At 43.7% G+C, this 25,146-nt stretch overlaps 1 protein-coding gene across 2 annotated transcripts in view; it reads right to left on the bottom strand.

Moving 5' to 3' along the window:
- Window positions 1-23,144, bottom strand: part of NCAM2 (neural cell adhesion molecule 2) — a 578,411-nt gene extending 555,267 nt beyond the window's left edge. Inside the window, exon 1 of one of the 2 annotated variants that reach the window (XM_073668266.1) lies at window positions 22,609-23,144. In XM_073668266.1, coding sequence (XP_073524367.1) covers window positions 22,609-22,660 — 52 coding nt within the window. In that variant the 5' untranslated portion in view covers window positions 22,661-23,144. The remainder of the gene's footprint in view (window positions 1-22,608) is intronic. The other variant, XM_073668267.1, reaches the window with a different exon arrangement.
- Window positions 23,145-25,146: the final 2,002 nt, after the last annotated feature.

Genomic DNA, 25,146 nt, shown 5'->3' with positions numbered 1-25,146 from the left:
AGGACAACACCTTCTCAATCTGAATGTTTGTCCCTGTTAAAATAAAAATACTTATACTCACCTCCCGTGCAGGCGCTGTTCCAGTGATCTAGGCACTTGTGTTCCTGGGGCTCAAGTAAAGTTGTTACGTCATGTGAGCCTTGCGTCCAATGAGCGCTGGCGTCACTGTCCTCGCTTTCAAATGTATAAGTAATTAACAGAAAGTGAGAGGCATCCCGCAGCTCTCACTTCCTCTTGATTGCCTATTGTCTGAAGGAGGAGACAGTGATACCAGGGATTATTGGGTGCAAGGCTCACGTGACATAACAACCTCAATTGAGCCCCGGAAATACAAGTGCCGACACCACTGGAACGGCGCCAGCACGGGAGGTGGATTTGTTTAAATGGAGGCAAACATTCAGATTGAGAAGTGGTTGTCCTAATAGTCATCAACATAGGAAGAGTATGCAATTAACTTCTTATCATTTGCTCCTGCAGTGGGGGGGCTCACAATTCAGTGGGGCTCACAATCCAAATTCCCTATCAGTAAGTCTTTAGAGGGTGGGAGGAATCTGGAGGAAACCAAGGCAAAATGGAGAGAACATACAAACTCCTTGCAGATGCTGCCCTTCTTGGGATTTGAACCCATGACCCCAGCGTTATCAAGGAACAGTGCTAACCACTGAGCCATCGTGCTGCTGTAGTTGCAACCAACTATTCAATCCCCATTGATAATTGGTTTAAAACTGGCAAACTTTTTGATGTTTAAAATAAACCAAAGTGCTTTAGTAAGTCAGTAAAAAGTAGGTAGGAGTATTTAAAACAAGAAAATGATAAGGGTGCCCATACTTGCACCTGTCAAATTTTGTTTGAATGCAGATTGCACATTTTCTGTTACTACAATAAACCTCATTTCAAGGCAGAAACATTACTGTGTCCAACAGTTATTACATATATCAAAATGAAATAGCTGTTGCAAAAACACCAATTTTTATAAAACATTAAGCTTAAGATTAATAGGGGTGCCCAAACTTTTTCATATAACTGTAATAACTATAACAAGTGATTTCTCCAAATTGTACACAAAATGCCACTGTTACTGACTACTGCAGTCTCAGAATTATTTACCCCCTTTATGACAATCTCCTTTAGCACTTAGTAGAGGTCCTCTGCCTGTTATGACCTTCTGCAGATAAGATGCAGTGATGCATAGTCAAATATCAGCTTCTAGCAGCCTTCCGAAAGAAACTTAGCTCATTCCTCATGGGCAGTGGCCTCCAGGTTACTAATGTTCTTGGGTTTGTGGCCTGGAACCATCTTCTTCAAATCACATCAAAGATTTTCTATAGAGTTCAAATCAAGAGACTAAGTCAGCCACTCCAGAATCTTCAAGGACTTCTCCTGAAATAAGCCTTGATGGACTTTGGGGTCAACTAGGGATCATATGTCCAAGGAAATATACAACTTGATAGTGAACTTGAAATGTTTATATGTTACATTTTTCAAATTAAATAATATAGACATTTAATTTAGAAATCAAAATCACAATATTTTACAGGTAAACTTACTGTATGACACAAGTAAATATGATGTGCTATAAAGGAATGATGAAAGCTAGGAAATATTATAGAACATGAAAAGAAATGAAAGCAGGAAAAAAAACTGAATAAGACATTCAGTCGTCCTGACATATTGACCTTAACTCTGAATAACATTCGTATCTCACATGTATCTCAAAGCACTGCACTGAAATACTGTATTATCACAAATCCCAGATAAAAAAATCACAGCATAACATAATCTACTGCTATCTCCATTTAATCATGCTACAAGAAGTGGTGCTCCAATGAAATATTTGTGAGGGTGTATTTACATGTGACAATTTTGCTGCAAAAAATGAATCTGAATAGGGGTGTTTGGTGACAAAAACATGTATTTCTGCAAGCCTCATTCATAAAACTGGATGGTAGCAGAAATGTCTGCAACATTCTTGGACCCCAACTACCAGAACTCAACACATTTGGTTGAGTAGGACATGCCCAGTTGCCAAAAAATAATATATACAAATAATGTGTTGCATATGTTTTGTGCTGGCAACACATCATTCATATACCGTATTTTGCGGATTATAAGACGCACCCCAAATATTGTGGTGCAAAATAGGAAAAAATGTTTCTTTAAATAAAATGGTACGCCTTATAATCCATTTTACCTGGGGAGCGGCGGTGGTGGAGCGGGGGTCACAGGAGCCAGGGTCACTGCTTTAAGAGGTTGGCGGCAGCTACAGCAAGAGTCAAGTGATGCTGCGGGCCCCGTCCTCTCAGAATGGTCGCTGATTAAGGATGACTTGGGCGGTGGTGGCGGCAGTGAGCAGAGGTTCCTTCTCCAATACATAGCTCCGCGGCAAGATCTCGAGAGATGCTAATGTGGCAATTTTCCCAAAGCCCACCGCATCTTTTGGCAACTCGGCATGTCCTACTCAACCAAATGTGTAATTTATTCATTGCATACATAAACAAGAGCCAGAGCCTCTCACCTAGCCAAATCAGTTATCATACTTTACACTGACAAGGGCCAACAGCCCGAAACACCGTGCCTGCAGATTGAGATTCTGATTTGGCTTTTATACTAAGTCATATTGCACGACTCGTTAAAAGGGTTGATTGTGACTTGTAGGATTGCTGCTTCCAATAGGTGGCGCTATAGAGTTCAAGTCCTCTTTTTCTCTGAAGAGGAAATTTGCATATGGACATCTATGGTTTGATTTCTTTGCCTGTGTGGATTGGATGGGTTGTTACTAGTGTTGAGCATTCCGATACTGAAATATCGGGTATCGGCCGATATTCGCGGTATCGGAATTCCGATACTTAATTCCGATACTATTGCAATATCGTATACCGGAATCGGAAGTTCCCATAATGCAATGAGACATTTTCATTTTATTCAGCCAATGAGGATCCTAAGAAGTGTGGGCACATCCTGTTAGGCATGTAGGCATCTTAACTAATGGCATGGCTGTGATTGGCTGCTGAAATGATGTCATGATGCACTATAAAAGCCACCGCCGCCATTTTGAGCTCACTCTGCTGTGAATTCAGTTAGGGATAGGACGCTGTTGTTCTGAGGGACAGTTTTAGCTACCTATTTGCTCTATACTGCTTTACCCAAGCTACTTTCTAAATCACTGTGCCTTGCAGTGCTAGTGCACAGTTCCCTGTGCTGTTCACCGCTATCTGCAAGGTCTGTGTGTGTGAGTGCAGCTCACCCTGTAGTGTGTGCTTCAGCCAAGTCTGGTTGTAGTGCACTCAGTGTGTGTCACTGCCTCATACATTGTCCTTTTTTGCCAATTCATAATTTTTCCTGATATCTCCTATTAGTGTGGTGGTTCCATCTGTATTCAGCTAAATTGGTTCCAAACACACTATATAGGAGTAGATAGAGAAATTTTTTTCCGTCTTGCAGCACTAGTGCACAGTGCTCTGCATCTGTACTGTTCACCGCTGTCTGCAAGGTCTGGTGTGTGAGTGCAGCTCACCCTGTAGTGTGTGCTTCAACCCCGTCTGGTTGTAGTGCACTCAGTGTGTGTCACTGCCTCATACATTGTCCTTTATTGCCAATTCATAATTTTTCCTGATATCTCCTATTAGTGTGGTGGTTCCATCTGTATTCAGCTAAATTGGTTCCAAACACACTATATAGGAGTAGATAGAGAATTTTTTTCCGTCTTGCAGCACTAGTGCACAGTGCTCTGCATCTGTACTGTTCACCGCTGTCTGCAAGGTCTGGTGTGTGAGTGCAGCTCACCCTGTAGTGTGTGCTTCAACCCCGTCTGGTTGTAGTGCACTCAGTGTGTGTCACTGCCTCATACATTGTCCTTTATTGCCAATTCATAATTTTTCCTGATATCTCCTATTAGTGTGGTGGTTCCATCCATATTCAGCTAAATTGATTCCAAACACACTATATAGGAGTAGATAGAGGAGCCTTTCTGCAGCATTGGGCCCTGCAGCCCCAGCCAGATTAGTATTAGCCTAGTTTTTGCAGCCTCATCTATTGCATTGTAGGTTACCTTCCTACATTGTAATAGCTACAAAAAGTTTGTGATACTATCGTTATTACATCTTTAGGCACATCCAGTGTCTTTTTGTGACAAAAAAAACCTAAATAAAGTTCACCAAACACTCCACTTTACAGTTGTGTAGGCCACATTAGCTCATATTAAAGTCTAGTCCACACTTTATAAAATTAGTGTTTCTTATACCTGTTAGCAGCTGTTCAGGAATAAGCACACTAAGCCCTTAGTACTTTTCTGCCTATCTTTATCAGTCTACCAAGATGAAGAAGGCAGGGAGTAAGGCATGTGGTCGTGGTCGTGGGCGTGGAGTTTCTGCAGGGAGAGGACGTGAGGATTCTGTGCCTGCAGGGAGAGGACGTGGGGATTCTGTGCCTGCTGCGGGCACCAGTGACTCAGCATCCCCCAGTTTTACCAGGGAACAGTCCTTTATGCGCAGCTTTGTAGGAGCTAGCCGTACCCCACTGCTGCGCGAGGACCAAATTGAAGCCGTTGTCGGATGGATGGCAGCTAACGCATCGACTTCAATTAGTTCCAGATCCTCTCAGGTCCTGAGCACTGAAGAGCACCCATCTGTCTCTTCACCACCTGCCAAATTGCCCAGGCAGTCAGAGAGCCCTGGACAGGAGCCATCTCTACTTCTGTTCTCTGAATCTCTTGGCTTGGAAAGAGGGGGCCAGCCAAGCAGAATTCGAGAATTTGAAGAAGAGGTAGTATGCAGTGATGCGCAACCGTTTTGTCTCTCTGAATCTGAAGAGGCGGGTGGGCCAGTGCCTATGGTCAGCAGCACACCTCAGTACGCATCTGATGATGAGACTCAGGTGCCACTTTCTGGTGCGTACTGTGCTGTCGAGACTACCCAGGAGAAGCAGTTGTTTGAAGAGGGTGGTGTAGATGATGAGGTCCTTGACCCATCATGGCGTGAGGGACAGGAAGGTGGTGGGAGCAGCTCTGAGGAAGAGATTCCCCGAACGGCCCAAAAAGGAGGGAGAGGGAGGGGGCAGACTTGGTTGCCTGTAGCCTCCACTTCGGCACCCATTAGGAGCATGGCTCTTCCAAAATCCAAAGCGGGCGCTCCCAAGACTTGCAGTGCCTGGTCCTTTTTTGACACAGTTGCAGATGACATTTGCTTTGTCAAATGCAAGCTGTGTAATCAGAAGGTGAAAAGAGGGAAAAGTGTCAGCAACCTCAATACCACAAATATGTGGAAACATGTGCGGACCAAGCACGTGGTGGAGTTACACAAACACACTGAAGACCTAGGCCAACCTACAGCGCCACCTACCACCTCTTCAGCTCGTGTTGTAGCCTCTTCCTCCAGCTCACACACAGCTGGTTCGGCTTCCTCACAGGATCGCCATGGAAGAATCTCTGGCACTGTTGTACAGAGACACAGTGTAATTCCACCCACAGCACCACTTTCCCAGTCATCCTCACACTCCCAGGCCAGTCTACAGCCATCGTTAGCACAGGCATGGGAGAAAAGGCGCCCATACTCGGCAAACCACCCCCGAGCACAGGCTCTGAATGCTGGCATTGCTAAACTACTGGCCCTTGAAATGCTATCATTCAGGCTGGTGGAGACTGACACATTCCGTAACTTTATGGCATTGGCAGTCCCACAATACAACGTGCCCAGCCGCTTTTATTTCAGCAGGCAAGCCGTCCCTGCCCTGCAACATCATGTGGAGGGAAAAATTAAACATGCGCTACAAAACGCCGTCAGTAGCAAGGTCCACCTGACCACTGATGCGTGGACCAGTAAGCATGGACAAGGACGATACCTTTCCCTCACTGCCCATTGGGTAAATGTTGTGGAGCCGGGTACAGATCTTGAGAGTGGCGCTGTACGTGTTCTGCCAACTCCAAGGATTGCAGGAATCCAGTCTGTACACATTGACTCCTCCTCATACTCCAGTTCCTCTGAATCAGCGCTGCAGGAGCCGTCACGGTCTACCTCCACATCGACCCGTGAACGGTTACCTGTTATGATGACCGATATGAGCACAGCCGTGGCCAAACGTCAACAGGCCGTATTAAAATTAATTTCTTTGGGGAATCGAAGCCACACAGCGCAGGAGCTCTGGAATGCCATCAAGCAGCAGAGTGACGTGTGGTTTGTGCCAGCGAATCTCCAGCCAGGCATGGTAGTGTGTGACAATGGCCGAAATCTGGTGGCAGCTCTGGGCCTAGGCAACCTCACTCACATCCCATGTCTGGCACATGTGCTCAACTTGGTCGTGCAGAGTTTTTTGAGGGACTATCCGGATCTTGATGCACTGCTTCACAAGGTCCGCATAGAGTGCGCTCACTTGCGGCGTTCCAGCAATGCAAGATCACGCATTGCAGCTCTGCAGCGCCGATTATGTCTTCCGGAACATCGCATCATATGTGACCTACCCACCAGGTGGAATTCAACGTTACATATGTTGGAGAGGTTGTGTGAGCAGCAGGCAGCAGTAATGGAGTACCAGCTGCAGCAGGCGCAAACAAGTCGCAGTGCGCGCCGTTCACACTTCACCACCACTGAGTGGGCCTCTATGAAGGACATTTGCCACGTTTTGCGTGCCTTCGATTATTCCACGCGGATGGCGAGTGCAGATGATGCACTAGTCAGCATGACTATCCCCCTTATCTGCCTGCTTGAAAAAACACTGCAAGCACTAAGGGACGAGGTTTTGGAAGAGGTGGAGGATGAGGAGTCACAAATGCCATCTGCTTCTCTACAGTCTGCGCAACGTGGTTCCTCACAAAGGCCTAGGCAGGGGACACTTTGTGAGGAGGATGAGGAGGAGTCAATGGATGAGGAAGACATCTGTCCAGAGGAGGGAGGTACACGATGCTCTAGTAGTCAGTATCTAGAGCGAGGGTGGGGTGATGCAGAGCAGGCAGAGATCACGCCTCAAGCAGGGGACAGCGTTTCTTGGCCAGTTGGCAGTCTGCAGCACATGGTTGATTTCATGCTGCAGTGCCTCAGAAACGACCGCCGCATCGCCCACATTCTCAACACGGCTGATTATTGGGTGTCCACCCTCCTAGATCCTCGCTACCGGGACAACTTACAAAGCCTCATAACACCATTGAACCGGGAGCGTAAAATGCGGGAGTACCAAGACGCACTGGTGCATTCCATCATGTTCTCCATTCCAACCGAGAGCAGTGCTGCTAGTGCTTTACAAAGCAGCTCAGTGCGTCGAGGCAGTGGAGGAAGCTCTGCACAAAGAGGGAGCAGAAGCAGCGCCTCAGCACAAGGCAAGACCAGTATGGCCGAAATGTGGCAAAGTTTTGTGTCCCCGCCGCCACAAATGTCTACACCATCACAGACAGCTCCAGTCAGCAGGAGGCAACGTTTCCGTCAGATGGTGACAGACTACATGTCTTGCCCTCTTAGTGTACTCCCAGACGGCTCTTCTCCCTTCAAGTTTTGGGTCTGTAAGCTGGATACATGGCCAGAGCTTAGTCAGTATGCACTGGAGGTGCTAGCTTGCCCTGCTGCTAGTGTATTATCGGAACGCGTCTTTAGTGCCGCAGGTGGTGTACTAACAGACCGTCGCATGCGACTATCCTCCGATAACGTTGACCGGCTTACTTTTCTCAAAATGAACAAGGCCTGGATCTCTCATGAATTTGCCAGTCCTCTTCCAGAATAAATAATTGGTTGGCAACAGTATCCAGGTCTCCTGTTCTGTTCATGTTTCTACCACCTGAACTGTAATCCCTGAGCTCCAACACCGCCAGTTGGCGCTCGGAAGTGCCGTCTGCACAGTCAACACTTGCTGCCGTGTTATTGGGGTTCAGTAACGTCAGCTGTTCTCCTGCTGTGCGGACGGCAATTTCTCCTGATTTGTCCACATCCACTGTACTACACATTTTAAAGTTGCTCCAATTACTCCTCTGGCTCCTCTGTTTTCATTCTTATCCCTGGGCTCCAGCACCGCCAGTTGGCGCTCGGAAGTGCTGTCTGCACAGTCAACACTTGCTACCATGTTATTGGGGTTCAGTAACGTCAGCTGTTCCCCTGCTGTGCGGACGGCAATTTCTCCTGCTCTGTCCACATTCTCACTACTACAGATTTTAAAGTTGCTCCAATTACACCTCTGGCTCCTCTGTTTTCATTCTTATCCCTGGGCTCCAGCACCGCCAGTTGGCGCTCGGAAGTGCCGTCTGCACAGTCAACACTTGCTGCGGTGTTATTGGGGTTCGGTAACGTCAGCTGTTCCCCTGCTGTGTTCACGGCAATTTCTCCTGCTCTGTCCATATTCACTGTGCTACTTATTTAAAACTTGCTCCAATTACACCTCTGGCTCCTCCGTTTTTAGTATTTACCCTGGGCTCCAACACCGCCAGTTGGCGCTCGGAAGTGCTGTCTGCACAGTCAACACTTGCTGCCGTGTTATTGGGGTTCAGTAACGTCAGCTGTTCCCCTGCTGTGCGGACGGCAATTTCTCCTGCTCTGTCCACATTCTCACTACTACAGATTTTAAAGTTGCTCCAATTACACCTCTGGCTCCTCTGTTTTCATTCTTATCCCTGGGCTCCAGCACCGCCAGTTGGCGCTCGGAAGTGCTGTCTGCACAGTCAACACTTGCTACCATGTTATTGGGGTTCAGTAACGTCAGCTGTTCCCCTGCTGTGCGGACGGCAATTTCTCCTGCTCTGTCCACATTCTCACTACTACAGATTTTAAAGTTGCTCCAATTACACCTCTGGCTCCTCTGTTTTCATTCTTATCCCTGGGCTCCAGCACCGCCAGTTGGCGCTCGGAAGTGCCGTCTGCACAGTCAACACTTGCTGCGGTGTTATTGGGGTTCGGTAACGTCAGCTGTTCCCCTGCTGTGTTCACGGCAATTTCTCCTGCTCTGTCCATATTCACTGTGCTACTTATTTAAAACTTGCTCCAATTACACCTCTGGCTCCTCCGTTTTTAGTATTTACCCTGGGCTCCAACACCGCCAGTTGGCGCTCGGAAGTGCTGTCTGCACAGTCAACACTTGCTGCCGTGTTATTGGGGTTCAGTAACGTCAGCTGTTCTCCTGCTGTGCGGACGGCAATTTCTCCTGCTTTGTCCACATCCACTGTACTACACATTTTAAAGTTGCTCGAATTACACCTCTGGCTCCTCTGTTTTCATTCTTATCCCTGGGCTCCAGCACCGCCAGTTGGCGCTCGGAAGTGCCGTCTGCACAGTCAACACTTGCTGCCGTGTTATTGGGGTTCAGTAACGTCAGCTGTTCTCCTGCTGTGCGGACGGCAATTTCTCCTGCTTTGTCCACATCCACTGTACTACACATTTTAAAGTTGCTCGAATTACACCTCTGGCTCCTCTGTTTTCATTCTTATCCCTGGGCTCCAGCACCGCCAGTTGGCGCTCGGAAGTGCCGTCTGCACAGTCAACACTTGCTACCATGTTATTGGGGTTCAGTAACGTCAGCTGTTCCCCTGCTGTGTTCACGGCAATTTCTCCTGCTCTGTCCATATTCACTGTGCTACTTATTTAAAACTTGCTCCAATTACACCTCTGGCTCCTCCGTTTTTAGTATTTACCCTGGGCTCCAACACCGCCAGTTGGCGCTCGGAAGTGCTGTCTGCACAGTCAACACTTGCTGCCGTGTTATTGGGGTTCAGTAACGTCAGCTGTTCCCCTGCTGTGCGGACGGCAATTTCTCCTGCTCTGTCCACATTCTCACTACTACAGATTTTAAAGTTGCTCCAATTACACCTCTGGCTCCTCTGTTTTCATTCTTATCCCTGGGCTCCAGCACCGCCAGTTGGCGCTCGGAAGTGCTGTCTGCACAGTCAACACTTGCTACCATGTTATTGGGGTTCAGTAACGTCAGCTGTTCCCCTGCTGTGCGGACGGCAATTTCTCCTGCTCTGTCCACATTCTCACTACTACAGATTTTAAAGTTGCTCCAATTACACCTCTGGCTCCTCTGTTTTCATTCTTATCCCTGGGCTCCAGCACCGCCAGTTGGCGCTCGGAAGTGCCGTCTGCACAGTCAACACTTGCTGCGGTGTTATTGGGGTTCGGTAACGTCAGCTGTTCCCCTGCTGTGTTCACGGCAATTTCTCCTGCTCTGTCCATATTCACTGTGCTACTTATTTAAAACTTGCTCCAATTACACCTCTGGCTCCTCCGTTTTTAGTATTTACCCTGGGCTCCAACACCGCCAGTTGGCGCTTGGAAGTGCTGTCTGCACAGTCAACACTTGCTGCCGTGTTATTGGGGTTCAGTAACGTCAGCTGTTCCCCTGCTGTGCGGACGGCAATTTCTCCTGCTCTGTCCACATTCTCACTACTACAGATTTTAAAGTTGCTCCAATTACACCTCTGGCTCCTCTGTTTTCATTCTTATCCCTGGGCTCCAGCACCGCCAGTTGGCGCTCAGAAGTGCTGTCTGCACAGTCAACACTTGCTACCATGTTATTGGGGTTCAGTAACGTCAGCTGTTCCCCTGCTGTGCGGACGGCAATTTCTCCTGCTCTGTCCACATTCTCACTACTACAGATTTTAAAGTTGCTCCAATTACACCTCTGGCTCCTCTGTTTTCATTCTTATCCCTGGGCTCCAGCACCGCCAGTTGGCGCTCGGAAGTGCCGTCTGCACAGTCAACACTTGCTGCGGTGTTATTGGGGTTCGGTAACGTCAGCTGTTCCCCTGCTGTGTTCACGGCAATTTCTCCTGCTCTGTCCATATTCACTGTGCTACTTATTTAAAACTTGCTCCAATTACACCTCTGGCTCCTCCGTTTTTAGTATTTACCCTGGGCTCCAACACCGCCAGTTGGCGCTCGGAAGTGCTGTCTGCACAGTCAACACTTGCTGCCGTGTTATTGGGGTTCAGTAACGTCAGCTGTTCTCCTGCTGTGCGGACGGCAATTTCTCCTGCTTTGTCCACATCCACTGTACTACACATTTTAAAGTTGCTCGAATTACACCTCTGGCTCCTCTGTTTTCATTCTTATCCCTGGGCTCCAGCACCGCCAGTTGGCGCTCGGAAGTGCCGTCTGCACAGTCAACACTTGCTGCCGTGTTATTGGGGTTCAGTAACGTCAGCTGTTCTCCTGCTGTGCGGACGGCAATTTCTCCTGCTTTGTCCACATCCACTGTACTACACATTTTAAAGTTGCTCGAATTACACCTCTGGCTCCTCTGTTTTCATTCTTATCCCTGGGCTCCAGCACCGCCAGTTGGCGCTCGGAAGTGCCGTCTGCACAGTCAACACTTGCTGCGGTGTTATTGGGGTTCGGTAACGTCAGCTGTTCCCCTGCTGTGTTCACGGCAATTTCTCCTGCTCTGTCCATATTCACTGTGCTACTTATTTAAAACTTGCTCCAATTACACCTCTGGCTCCTCCGTTTTTAGTATTTACCCTGGGCTCCAATACCGCTAGTTGCTGCTCAGAAGTGCCGTCTGCACAGTCAACGCTTGCTCCAGTGTTATTGGGATTCAGTAACGTCAGCTGATCCCCAGCTGTGTGTCCGGCAAATTCTCCTGCTTTGTCCACATCCACTGTAGTACGGATTTAAAACCTCCTCCAAATACACCTCTGGCTCTTCTGTTTTTAGTATTTACCCTGGGCTCCAGCACCGCCAGCTGGTTCTCGGCAGTTCCATTGGCTCTTGTACCTTCTGCTACCCATCCGGGTTCCAGTACCGTCAGCTGGTTCTCGGCAGTGTCTTTGGCACGGGTACTCCCTCCTGCCCAGCCTGGTTCCAGCACGCCAGCTGTTTCCGGGTAGTGTCAACGTCACTTTGCCTCCAATGCGTTGTCCTGTCGTGTTGCGGTCGGGTTAGCCGACTCTATGGTGCCTGCAGTTTAGGTGACTCCTATGTGGGCTGCGGGATCTGGCAATGAAGGCTGGTTCCATAGTGCCAATAGGACAAGCACCCTCTGTAGGACTGTGGGTTTTGGTAACTGCGGCCGGCTCGCGGCCTTGAACTTTTTTTTTACATGGGTACCTTCTGCTACCCATCCGGGTTCCAGTACCGTCAGCTGGTTCTCGGCAGTGCCTTTGGATTAGGTGCCTCCTTCTCGGTATCCAAGTTCCACCAACGTCTGCTGGTCCTTGGTAGTGCTTTCTGGCACAGGTACCTCCTGCTTAGTAACCGAGTTCCAGTAACATCAGCTGGTCCTCGGTAGTTCCATTGGCTCTTGTACCTTCTGCTATCCATCCGGGTTCCAGTACCGTCAGCTGGTCCTCGGTAGTTCCTCAGCTTTCTTGTACCTTCTGCTACATTTCCAAGTTCAAGCTTTTTGAAATGGTTCTTGGTAATCACTCTGGATCTCCCTGACGAGGACCCTGAAGACGAGGACCCTGAAGACCAACCCTAAGAAGACGAGGACCCCGAAGACAATGACCCTGAAGACGAGGACCCTGAAGACCACCCGGAAGAAGACGAGGACCCTGAAGACCACCCCGAAGAAGACGAGGACCCTGAAGACCACCCCGAAGAAGACGAGGACCCCGAAGACGAGGACCCAGAAGACCAACCCGAAGAAGACGAGGACCCCGAAGACGAGGACCCCCGAAGACGACGACCCTGAAGACCACCCCGAAGAAGACCAAGAAGATGACCCTGAAGAAGTTGACCAAGAAGACAAAGAAGAGAAGACAAGCACCAAGATACAGAAAAACAAGAGACAGAAAACCAAGAAGCAGAAATACAAGAAGCTGCAGAACAAAAAGCGGAAGAACATTAAGCATAAGACTAAAAATCAGAGCAAAAGATAATATCTAAATTATAAGCAGAAGATGACTAAGCAGTGTATGGGGGTGAGTCCGTTCCTCCTCGTGGTGCCCCTGGAAAAGACCTGCTGCTGCAGGCCAAACTGAACGCGGACAAATCCTGTTGTAAATCTTTTGTGACGGGCAGAACGAAAGGTGTAATGTCCAACCTTTTATAGATAACAACTACAGGAATGCCTGTCACAAATAAGAATATGATGAAGAAGAAGAATATGAAGAAGATGAAGAAGTAGAATATGAAGAATGTAAAAAAAAGAATAATACGAAGAAGGTGAAGAAGAAGAAGGTGAAGAAGAAGTGGATGAAAAAGATGCTGAGGATGATGAAGGAGAAAGTGTGGGAGAAGTAAAAAAGAAGGTGAAGAGCATGGAAGTAGTGAAACATAAATATCTGACAAAATATAAAAATACTTAACATAGTTAATATTTCCGTAACTCAGAACATAATAAAAAAATATTAATTCCTGCTATTCCATTTGACTGGGCTAAACCTCTATGCCTTTATTGTCTCCCCCACCTCCCCCAATACATTCTACATTATTCTTAGTTGTTTTCCTTCATGTAGAAATAACCTACAAGGAAAGAAAGGGTTTATTTTAATTCCGATATTTATGTCCCATTGACTTGCATTGGTTTCCGGTATCGGAATCGGCGATATCCGATACTTTTTCGGTATCGGTCCGATCCAATCCGATCCGATATTTCCCGATATCGGAAGGTATCGCTCAACACTAGTTGTTACCGACATCTGGTGAGAATTTCATGTCAATAGCACCTTTAGAAATATGTTTACTTAGAGAATTGGTGACGCGTTCTATACATATTTCACTTGCTGTACATCTACCAACAGAGTGTTGCAAAATATTATTTTCTTAATAAGTGGACTTCTTGAACCAGGATTTTTGGGCTATGCCTTGTCAAGCAGAAAGGAAAGGAAGAACACATTGGTAACAATATCTTAATGTTCATTATTTTCCAGATGTGCACAGGTCCATCATTCTGGAACTGTTTCACTATAGAATGCAAAATGTTGTCAATTGTCCAAGAAAAATGCCTATACACAGGAATAACTGTGGATGTTACTATGTGTATCATACTATTTAGATCACAGGGAACAGACATTGATATTGTGTTACTGTATCTTTCCATACATCAATTGTTTTAACAAAACTTTAGGTATACAGGCTTAGAAAAACAAGGCTGGTTTCTTTTACTAACAGCTCCACACCTGATCATGAGTTGCGACTGGAATGGCAGCTTAGTTCCATGAAATTAAGGCCTTTCTCACTTCTGAGAAAAAAACAGAAAAAAACGCAGATGGATGAAATTATCCACTTTTCTCAAATACATATCATTAGTAAATCAGATGATTTCCCTGGGGACTACAGAGATTCAGGTTTTACTTTCATATTACCAGAGCAAGAGCAAAATCTTGGGATTTACTTGTGTGAAAGGTACAAACATAGAGGAGGGAAGTTGATTCTATATAGTTTATGAATGCTAGATAGAGCTTTGTGTTCAGATCTGGTTTAATAGGGGACTTATGATGGCATGAAGACAATGAAGTACAAATAAGGCAAATGTTTATGTAGGATATCCTGGTGAAATGTCTCAGCGAGCTAAGAGGACATAACTGCTTGTACATGTTTAATCTTCATGACTAGGAAATAACTGCTTATAAAACAATGAGTACTAAAGGAGGGCATAGAATCTTGTAAAGGATCATTGTAAAAAAAGAGGACATAGATGCTTTAAACACGTAATCTTCCACAGGTAGACATAGCTTATTCTAAATGGTTACTTTGAGTGTCATAGCTGCTTGTAAAGGGTTAATCCGACTCTCTTACTAGAGGGTTAATCCGAGTCTTTCAGCGACAATGAAGAGAAGGCTGGTCTCCAGTGTATAAGAAAGATATAGTTGAACTGGAGCGGGTGCAGAGAATAGCGACCAAAGTTATTAGAGGACTGGGGGGTAATGAGTGATTCACTACTAAAATTTAAGAAGGGCATGGATGCCTTTCTGGAAAAGTATAATATTACAGGTTATATATACTAGATTCCTTGATAGGGCGTTGATCCAGGGAACTAGTCTGATTGCCGTATGTGGAGTCAGGAAGGAATATTTTTCCCCAATGTGGAGCTTAGTGTTTGCCACATGTTTTTTTTTCCCTTTCCTCTGGATCAACATGTTAGGCTATGGGTTGAACTAGATGGACCTAGTCTGCCTTCAACCTTAAAAACTATGTTACTATGTTACTATGACATGGTTTACTTCATCTAGACTCCATTTCCTACTGATGCTTCATAATACATATGAATCCTTCTTACGCTGCCACATATCCTCCAGCATAAAGTAAGATAGATCTCCCCTTCTATTTACAGGTCCAAGGACTATAACAAATATCATTTAAAACTGTAGGCAGGAAATGTATCACTCTCTGGTTTTAATCTCAGTTTATCATACTACATAGTCCCCATTTGCATTTTCTCAATCTTCCCTATTTTGGGTGGGGAATAGTAATCACAAGACAGTATATTTGCCAACTGATTCCTATGGAAGCGCAGATAATTTACACATAGATGACACATTTGGTGTGTGGGAAATGTATTGTGAGTCACAGAGATACTGCAGCAGATTCCAATCACTTCTGTGTAGAAGCCATACTGTGAAAATGACTATAAAGAACATAATTACACAACGCATACAAACATTATGTGTTGGCCAAGTTTTAATTTAGACTTGTATTTTGCATTAATCTGTTAACATTTGCATTAGTTAAGAAGGCTTTTGCAGCATTACTATACATATGGCTAGGGAAAATAAATTGTTATAGGGCTTGATCATATCAAAAGTAGTGTTAACTCTACTGAAAACATATCCTTTGAACTTTCTTTACATATTCATGGTTCTTTCAAGATCTATTTTTTCACATTATCTAAAACACAAAACCTAAAGCAATGCATGGGGTTGCTTCCATCATTCCCTGTATGAAGTTAAAATTGTGTTTGATGCACATACCAGTCAAATAGGCACAAAAAGTGTCCCAATTCTCCATCACTCCTTTGAGTGCATGGTTCCTCTTTATTAGCAAGTTTCCAGCCCTATAGGTACAGGATCATTATTCTAATAGGTTGCCTCAAGCTTACATATCTTGCCTGTATGCATTTAAGCTGACGAGCAAAAGGGTAACAAAGTTTTGACCTTTTGACTTTCAGGCTCGATATCTCACCATCCACTACTGCTTCGAATGTGAGACTACCATCAAATCATCTTCACTATCTCATACATAAATTTGACTTGCAACTATTTAGCATATGATTAATTATGCAGATTATTGTCATGTCACTGCATTGTTACTGTTTTGCTCCTAAAAATCAAAATTTTTATTATTTTGTAAATCCACCTTTTGTCTGTGAACACTGGCTGAATCCTCAGGGCATTCTCTTGATCAGATTCAAGCATGTCTCGACCGAAAAATTATCCCAGGTCTCTTCTGCACGTTCCTAAAGTTGATGCATACTGGTCGCCTCACACGGGTATGTATACAGCTTTTTCTTCAACTCTACCCACAAGTGTTCAATTAGGTTGAGGTCTGGGGACTGTGGGGGCCAATCCAGCACTTCTACTTCATTGACAAATCTCTTGGCCAATCTCAATTTATGCTTCAGATTGTTGTCCTGCTGGAACACTATGTCATCCTTTCCTGCCTGAGGACTGTGGGGGCCAATCCAGCACTTCTACTTCATTGTCATTGACAAATTTCTTCGCCAATCTCAACGTATGCTTCAAATTGTTGTCCTGCTGGAACACTATGTCATTCTTTCCATACCCATAGTACTCGAATGCACGAAGTGACTCAACTTGCAGGATACTCACATATAGCTCAGCATTGAGACCGCCGTCGATCCTGGTTAAGTATCCAACTCCTTTGGCTGTGAAACCACCCCATATCATCAGGCTTCCTCCACCAAACTTGACAGTTCCTTCAATCTCTCAATTCCTTAGCCCTTTTTTGTTTGTTTCTTCCAGACCCATTTGCATCCATCAGAGCCTAGTCTATTAACTTTCGTTTCATTGCTCCAAATCATCATCGATGAGCTGGATGACGATGTTTCTTTTTTCTTGGAAAATCTTCATGGATGCTCCTTGATTCGAACCAGTGACCTATTACTTTGGAATCACCCGAATAACACACTGAGCTATTAGGGAATGTGAGAAGAGTTTGTAATTTGTAGTATAAAGGAAGAAAAAGATTTTTCCTCCACCAGGAGCAAAACAGTAACAATGCAGTGACATTACAAGAATCAGCATAACTAATCATATGCTAAATAGTTGTAAGTCAAATTTATGTATGAGATAGCCAAGATGATTGTCTATAAAATGATGGTAGTCTCACGTTAGAAGCAGTAGTGGGTGGTGAAAGCCTGAAAGTAAAAAGTTCAAAACATTGTTACCCTTTTGCTCGTGATTGTATACCTGCTTTACAGAAGAGCAGGAGCCAAGAGAAAAAGACTTGTCCTGATTTCAAATAATCAATTTTATCTTCTTTGGTTCTAGAGATGGATTACACTTGACAACAGGCAGCAGACATCAAGTGGGAACTTATGCTCTCATTCCTTATCAGCCAGTGACAGTCTTTAGTATATGCTGAAGCATGCTCATGCTGAGATTTATTTTGCTATATCTTTTTTCTAAAATCAAATTTTCTTGTTTGTGTACTATAAAGACAATCTGAAGAACTGACACCATATGCTTAACCGGTGGTGCACACCTCTCTGAACTTGATCCAATTCAATCCAATCCATTTGCAAACTAACTATGGAGGTTTATACAGCGCTTCAAATAAAAAGCAAGCCTGTTTATTTATCAGCCTTTTATTTTATTTCTATTTATTGGTTTTATTTATGCCACATTTCAGCAGCTGTAAGCTTAGCCCTTGAGGAAGGTGCCCAGAAGCTGAAAAGTTGCCTGGGTGAAAAAGGGTTGCTTTTGATTTAAAGTGCTGCACCAATCTCTCTATTTTAGGTACTAATACCCTTCATTTTTTGTGTAACTGGTATTGCCCTTGTCACTGAAAATGTCCTGTTATGCCCTTATGTGATTGCACAGTCCATTGTTTTCTAAGACGTCTATGACATTCATTACTGCACATTTATATCCTCTGCCCATACTGCACCACCTTGCCAAACCACAAGCAACATATCATGGTTAATGACACTTGTAGCTTTACACTAATGAATGGCAATGGGTAGAGCCTCCCTATGAACATTCAATTTGTCTGTAGAACTGGTATACGGATAGGATGATGCATATACACCTTTCTTTCAACCTTTATATATAAGTAACTTTCCAGCACTGATTTTGATTGTTTGTAGTCAGATATTAAAGGGGTTGTCTGGTTTAGAAAACCTTTATATTCAAATTCTTTATTGTAGAATTCTTAGTTAATAATGACTAGGGATGAGCGGACCTGTGGATGTTCATGTTTGTTGGGTTTGACCGAACTTTAGTCAAAACCAGAACTGTACCCGAACTTGAACCCGAACCCCATAGAAGTCAATGGGGACCCGAACTTTGGTGCTGTAAAATGTTCGTAGTAAGGACTAGGGGGATACCAAAGGAAGCAAAGTAGCCCCACAGAATCTCTCTCTCTTTCTCCAAACATTAAAATAAACTTCCGGGACAAGTCAGTGTCCAAAATTCAGCACCGGACACTTGTCCGGTACAAACCCCAAACTTTTATAGTTCAGGTTCACTCATCTCTAATAATGATGTAAAATGTCTCATCAGGACCCTCCTCTATTAACCATTGTGGGGAACATCTTCACCTGCCCTGAAGGACTCAGCACAACCTTACATTACCCAAATGGCCCATTTATTTCAATGTGCAACTGTGTAGTGCCCGATTTTCCCTTAGGAGGCACTGTAGGTAAATTGAACATCTAGTGCACTGACTCTGACAGCAGGATACACTGTGATAAGTCTATCGGCATAGACCCCTGTAATAAAGGGGGATTTTCCAAAGCAGATGGCCCCTTCCATTACCTTCTTTCATGGTCTTTAGAGAAATAGTGTTATGTCATCATATTGGCACATGATATGAATATCGTAGACTTTTCCTAGTGATGCTAGCTACAATTATACAGATTTTAATCATTGTAATTTATGCACATGGGTAAAATCCCATCAGAATTGAAGATTTTATGTAAAAAGCAATGAACCAGAATGGATACATCTTGCACATACTGATCAAACTCAGAGTTATCCACCTGTATGAGACCCACAACTAGGTATAATATAAAGGTGACGTCATGTTGCAAATAAGTGATTGAACACACATCTGAAAATAAATAATACATGTTTTCAGGAACATTTCATCAAAATGTTAATTACAATTCTTCAGCTTCTTTTATGTGTCTCAATATAACAATATTGTAATCAAGAACATACAGTAAAGACAGAACGGGTGACATCCCTACATGATACTGTGGATAGGAATTTACAGTTAGGATAAAATATCCATTAAATTGTCAGGTATGGTAATGTGATGGGGGCCTCAATCACTTACAGTACTAGGGTCTGGGGTACAAATCCAACCAGGACAACATCTGCTGGTATTTTGTACTGCATGCTGTTTGGGGGCTTCTCCTGGTTTCCTCTCAAACTCCAAAAAGATCAACGCAATCGAAGTCAATCCACATGAAGCCAATATAAAAGCTTCCGTGAGAAAACGCCCCTAGTGAGTTTTGAAGATTTACGAGTCTCCTTGAGAATAGGGAGCAATCGGAGTGGTTACAATCTAAGCACAGCAACTCTGGAACATGTTGGCAGCAGAGAAAACAAGGGCAGTAGTCCTGCCCTAGGATGACATGCAGGTGGGAACAAAATGGAATAAATAATAGTGATTTTAGATTGGAACATTAAAAAGTCAAAGAAGTTGTACAATGGATGTATAAAAAGAACGAAAAAGGTAAATAAATAAATAAAAACTGTAAAATAACACTGATGATGATGACCGGTAGAAGGAGGGTGATGATGTTGGTGATGTAGTATCTTCATATGATAATGATGATGTGGAGCAATTCTTACATGCCAATAGCAAGTATATGGATCTACAGTCCATGGATTACAACATATTTTGTAAGACCATCTATCTATCTATCCATGGATCTATCTATCTATCATCTATCTATCTATCTATGGATCTATCTATCTATCTATCTATCTATCTATCTATCCATCCATCCATGGATCTATCTATGTATCATCTATCTATCTATCTATCTATCTATCTATCTCTCTATCTATCTATCTATCTATCCATGGATCTATCTATCTATCATCTATCTATCTATCTATCTATCCATCCATCCATGGATCTATCTATCTATCATCTATCTATCTATCTATCTATCTATCTCTCTATCTATCTATCCATGGATCTATCTATCTATCTATCTATCCATGGATCTATCTATCAATCTATCTATCAATCAATCTATCTATCAAGAATCAAAAATATCAGTGGAGCACCAGCAAAAAGGAAAATAAAGGGTGCAAAGCCTCCTAGGTAAAAACCACACCTCCAATAATATCCCAAAAATGGAGGCAGCACACCAATACAGTTATCTTGAAAAATAAGAAATTTAATATTTTATGAGCCGTTGTCTTATTTTTCAATATACATGTATTAAAATGCTGCCTCCATTTTTTCTATATCTATCTATATATATATATATATATATATATATATATATATATATATACACAGTATATATATAAATATATATGTACATATATATGTGTGCATGTATATAAATATAAGAAAATAATATATATATATATATATATATATATATATATATATACATTATGCATGTGTTTACATGTGTCAGATGGAGAATTATATAACCAATAATGATAATAATGATATCACTATAATATTAGATTAATATTATTTTATTATTATATTAATGAGGGCGACAATGATGAAAATGAATGGTAATCAAAATGGTGATACCTATTGTAGTTTAAAATAGTATAAATAATAATAATAATAAAATATTTAATGTACACAACATATATATCTATATAAAAAGTTGAGTCTGATTTGAAAAAAAAGATCAAAGGTATTAATTATTAAAAAAAACTCCGAATCATAACCGTGTTATTAATTAATTATTTTTTTTTTTCTTTTTTCTTTTAATACAGGTAGATACTCTTTAATTGTAAACAATTATAAAAAAACAAACAAAAAAAAAAAACAACAACCTGTCCATGGTTGACTAAGTGTTCTGGTTGTTTGCCATTAGTGATCTCACTTCTCTCTGTGTTTGCCCAAACTAAAGGCTTGATCTTTTTACGCCCAATGCACAATCAATGATTTTAAACGAGCTTTTCATGACTCCCTACTGTCATATTAATGGAGCAGGAACAGTATAGACCAGCAACCTGGTTGAGTAAACAGAAGCATTTGATGGTTCCAGAGCCGGCATTAATTCCCCTGAAATCACCACTATGCTAATAGCGGCACCCTGTACTGCTGCCATGCATTTCTGAAGAGCAGAAACATGACCAGAGATTCACTAACTGACCATTAAATGGCCAGCACATTTGGTTTCAGTATCGCATTCTGCTGAAATATTAATGGATCGGGTTCTAACATCTCATTATGCCAGCAAGTTCTTGCTTCCTCAAAACACTAATTGGTTTCTAAGCCCCTCTCTCAGTAGGCTGCCAGTGACAGGTCAGTTCTGCAGACTTGCTATGGCTCAATGTATTATTGGACATGTTTAAAGTTAGCTGAGCTTTCCATCGTCTCACTGATTATTATTATTATTATTATTATTATTATTATTTTTATTGCACTTTATGTTTTTATTTGCCTATGCAATGGCAGAAATTATTGCAAAACAGCACATCCATGGGTAAGATGTGAGAAGTCAAGCTACATAATGGATAAAATAGTCAACACTAAGCAATTATATGCTGAGATTCGGGTTTCCATTGGGATTTTATGTTGCGCCAGGAACATGGCATGGGCTTGAAGATTTCCCCTTCTTTTTTTTTTTTGTATGAAGAAATGAAAAGCTTCATGTCCAAAATGTCAAGGTGTGCTTCAGAAATGATAGAAGACAGTCCTGGAAAGTGTCAAAGCTCATCCTAACACATAGTTAAGGCAAGTAAGAAAACTGGGATGTGAACTCCAAACATAGAACATGGGCTCCCCCTGCTGTCTGAAAACCAGAACCCCTCAACCTTGGTGTTATCTCCCTCCCATTAACATGCAGAACTTGATGTTTTGGTTTTTTTTTGGTGGTGGTGACTTGATAATTACAACCTCAGCTTTCCAGCCCCTTAGAATCAGAAAACAACTTAAAATTGGTGTTAAATTAACTATCGAGGCTTGTAGTTTATGATTTTAATGAGTCTTATAGGAAAGTGGAGCAATAAATCAACCAATTGATAGAGGGGGGGGGGGAGTCATAGACAGCAATTTTGGTAAGAGATTGATAGAAATTGTGAAGCCATGTATGTGTGAGGAGGACATAGAGCGCTGTTATTAATAAGTATATATATATATATATATATATATATATATATATATATATAGTGCAGAAATGCACAGAGATGACACATGCCTCTGATCTCAGGGTGAGATCCAAGCTATTAATAATGCAATGATACAATGTAGCAATACTAATGCAATAGTAGATGTCTCCATCCCTGCACACACCAGTCTCCCAGGCAGTGGTTAGCCAGGGTGATGGATGACTTGGGCTTAGTTCATGGGTGTCAGTGCTTCCTACCTTGCCCGCTGGTGACAAGTAATCCAAGCAGGTAGAAATGAGGGAGTTTCATGTTCAGCAGGTTCCAGTGCTGGACAGCTCCTTAGTTCCCAGCTAGTTCTTGCTGAGGAGACAGTGGTAGACTCTGAGGATGTGCCGGCTCCTGCCTGCTCCTCTTGTTGCATACACAATGAGTAAGAAGTGGAGTGAATGCAGAATACAGATACAGCCGGCTCCACACACACACACAGCCCGCAGCTCCAGTCCTGGCAAAGTGATGGGGAGCGATCTGACTGCAGCTCTATATCAGCCACCAGGCGGCTAAGGTGTTCATCCGCAAGAAGCACGTCACCCTCTCCTGGCTCAGGGATTCGTCCGCGCTGCAGCCTTGGGCAAAGCAAAAAAAAAAAAGAGAAGAAGATGCAAAGAGTCTGAAGTTGTTGTGAGATGGCTCCTGTCTGGGCAGTGGGTGCAGGAGGGGAGAGACCCCCGGCAGCTCTGTGTGATCTGTTCCACTAGATGGGAGCTCCAGATCTGACTATGCCTGCACCCTGCAGATGGAGAACACTGTGTCTGTGTCCTGCCCCCTCCCTCCTGGCATGGACCCTCCTCCAGTGCAAAGTTATGCAAACTTGTGTGATAGATACAGGTCTGGGGGCTCTGCAGAGAACTACAGGACTGGCCACAGGTACACTGTAACAAAGGGGATGGGAGATGGAAATGTCTCCAGGAAAGAATAAACAGGAAAGGGATTTAGATTTCTAGAAATGATAGAGAGATATTTGATAGATATGAGATAGATAATAGATAGATATGATATAGATGTGTGACACTGCAATCCAGCTTTTCCAAGCCCTGATATTATTTTACGCCTGCTATGTTGCTACTATCTCCCCACTTTTCTTTATGATCTCTTTGCTTACTCTGCCTGTGATATATCCTGCATCTGGTTCAGTGCTAATTATCTGATAAAGATGAGAACAGGTCTAGCCCCTCTGCTTCACACCTGAATGCATTTCTTAGCAAATATATTGTGAGCAGTATGTCTGCATGACGCAGTCTGTCTGTGGACCATCCAGGTGCAACATTTAAGTGTACTGCACTGAATAAGACCAGAATTGAACCAGATGGGAACTGGATACTTAGTCACAGTTAACAATGCTTTGATTTGTCTTCACTCTCGCCCTCATAGTCCTTCACTTCCTACTAACCCCCATAATCCCTACACCTAGTAATGAACTGTTTAGCTCTCTCTCCATCCTTCCCATCCATCTCACCTCCTTCTCAGATCTGTTGCTCAAAATAAATTCCTTTGTCTCCAATCACAAACAGCAACCGCATGTCCTCTCCTGCTCCTACCTACTAATACTTTCTCTGCTCCTCCTCACTACCGGTGATATGTCCCCAAATCCTGGTCCTCCTCACCACATCCCCACAGTAACTTCTACCTCTCATCCACGATCTATAACAAATTTCTGCAACCTTTCTAATCTCATACCCATTCACCCTGATCTCGCTTCCCCAGTCTTTCTAAAACGTTCCTGCATCCATGATCTTTTCATCACTAACAAACTCTCCTTCCTCCGGATCACTTAAACCTGGCTCACCCCCTCTGACACAGCCTCTCTAGCTGCACTTTCTTATGGTGGATTCCACCTCTCCCACACCCTTCGCGCCAGCAACAAACATGGTGGAGGAGTTGGTTTTCTCCTGTTAAATAACAGCTCCTTCACCCAAATTCCACTGCGACCTTCCATTACGCTCCCTTCTTTTGAGATGCAGTCTGTGAGCATCTACTCACCCTCTAACCTCCAACTAACTGTCATTTACCCCCCCCCAGGGCCAGCCACCACCTTTTTTGACCACTTCTCCACCTGACTATTTAATTTCCTTTCCACTGACATCCCCACTATCATCATGGGTGACTTCAACATCCCCATTGACACTTCCCACACAGCAGTCTCTAAGCTTCTATCTCTCACTTCCTCCTTCGTCTTACTCAATGTTCTTCTGCAGCCACTCACAGATCCGGCTACACACTGGACCTCATCTTCACCCACCTCTGTTCCCTATCTAACCTCTCTAACTCACTTCTCCCTCTGTCTAACCACAACTTACTCACATTCTCTTCTCTCCAGGTACACAATCCCCACTCCACAAACTTGCACACCAGAAATCTCAAACACTTTTATTTACACTTACTTTCTGAGTCCCTTCTCCCTCTTGCAGACATAGGTTCCTTACATAATGCAGATGCTTCTGTTGCTTTATACAACACCACAACAGCTGCAGTTCTCAAATCGGTTGCCTCCCTCACACATACCAAAGCTCCCACAATCAACAGGCAACCCTGACACGCCAGCCTGACTAAAGAACTGAGGCGGGCTTCCAGGGTTGCTGAAGGGAGATGGAAAATATCCCTCTCCAATGAGCACTTCATCACATTCAAACAGTCCCTCTCCACTTTCAAGTCCACACTCACAGCAGCAAAACAAACATACTTATCATCTCTCATATCCTTCCTGTCTCACAACCCTAAACAGCTATTCAACACTTTAA

The sequence above is a fragment of the Phyllobates terribilis genome, unplaced genomic scaffold (genome assembly GCF_046119375.1).
Source record: "Phyllobates terribilis strain yellow unplaced genomic scaffold, ASM4611937v1 Scaffold_2__4_contigs__length_985480577, whole genome shotgun sequence".
Lineage (NCBI taxonomy): Eukaryota > Metazoa > Chordata > Amphibia > Anura > Dendrobatidae > Phyllobates > Phyllobates terribilis.
Note: the sequence above shows the minus strand (reverse complement) of the source record. Positions and strands in the feature narration are given on the sequence as shown.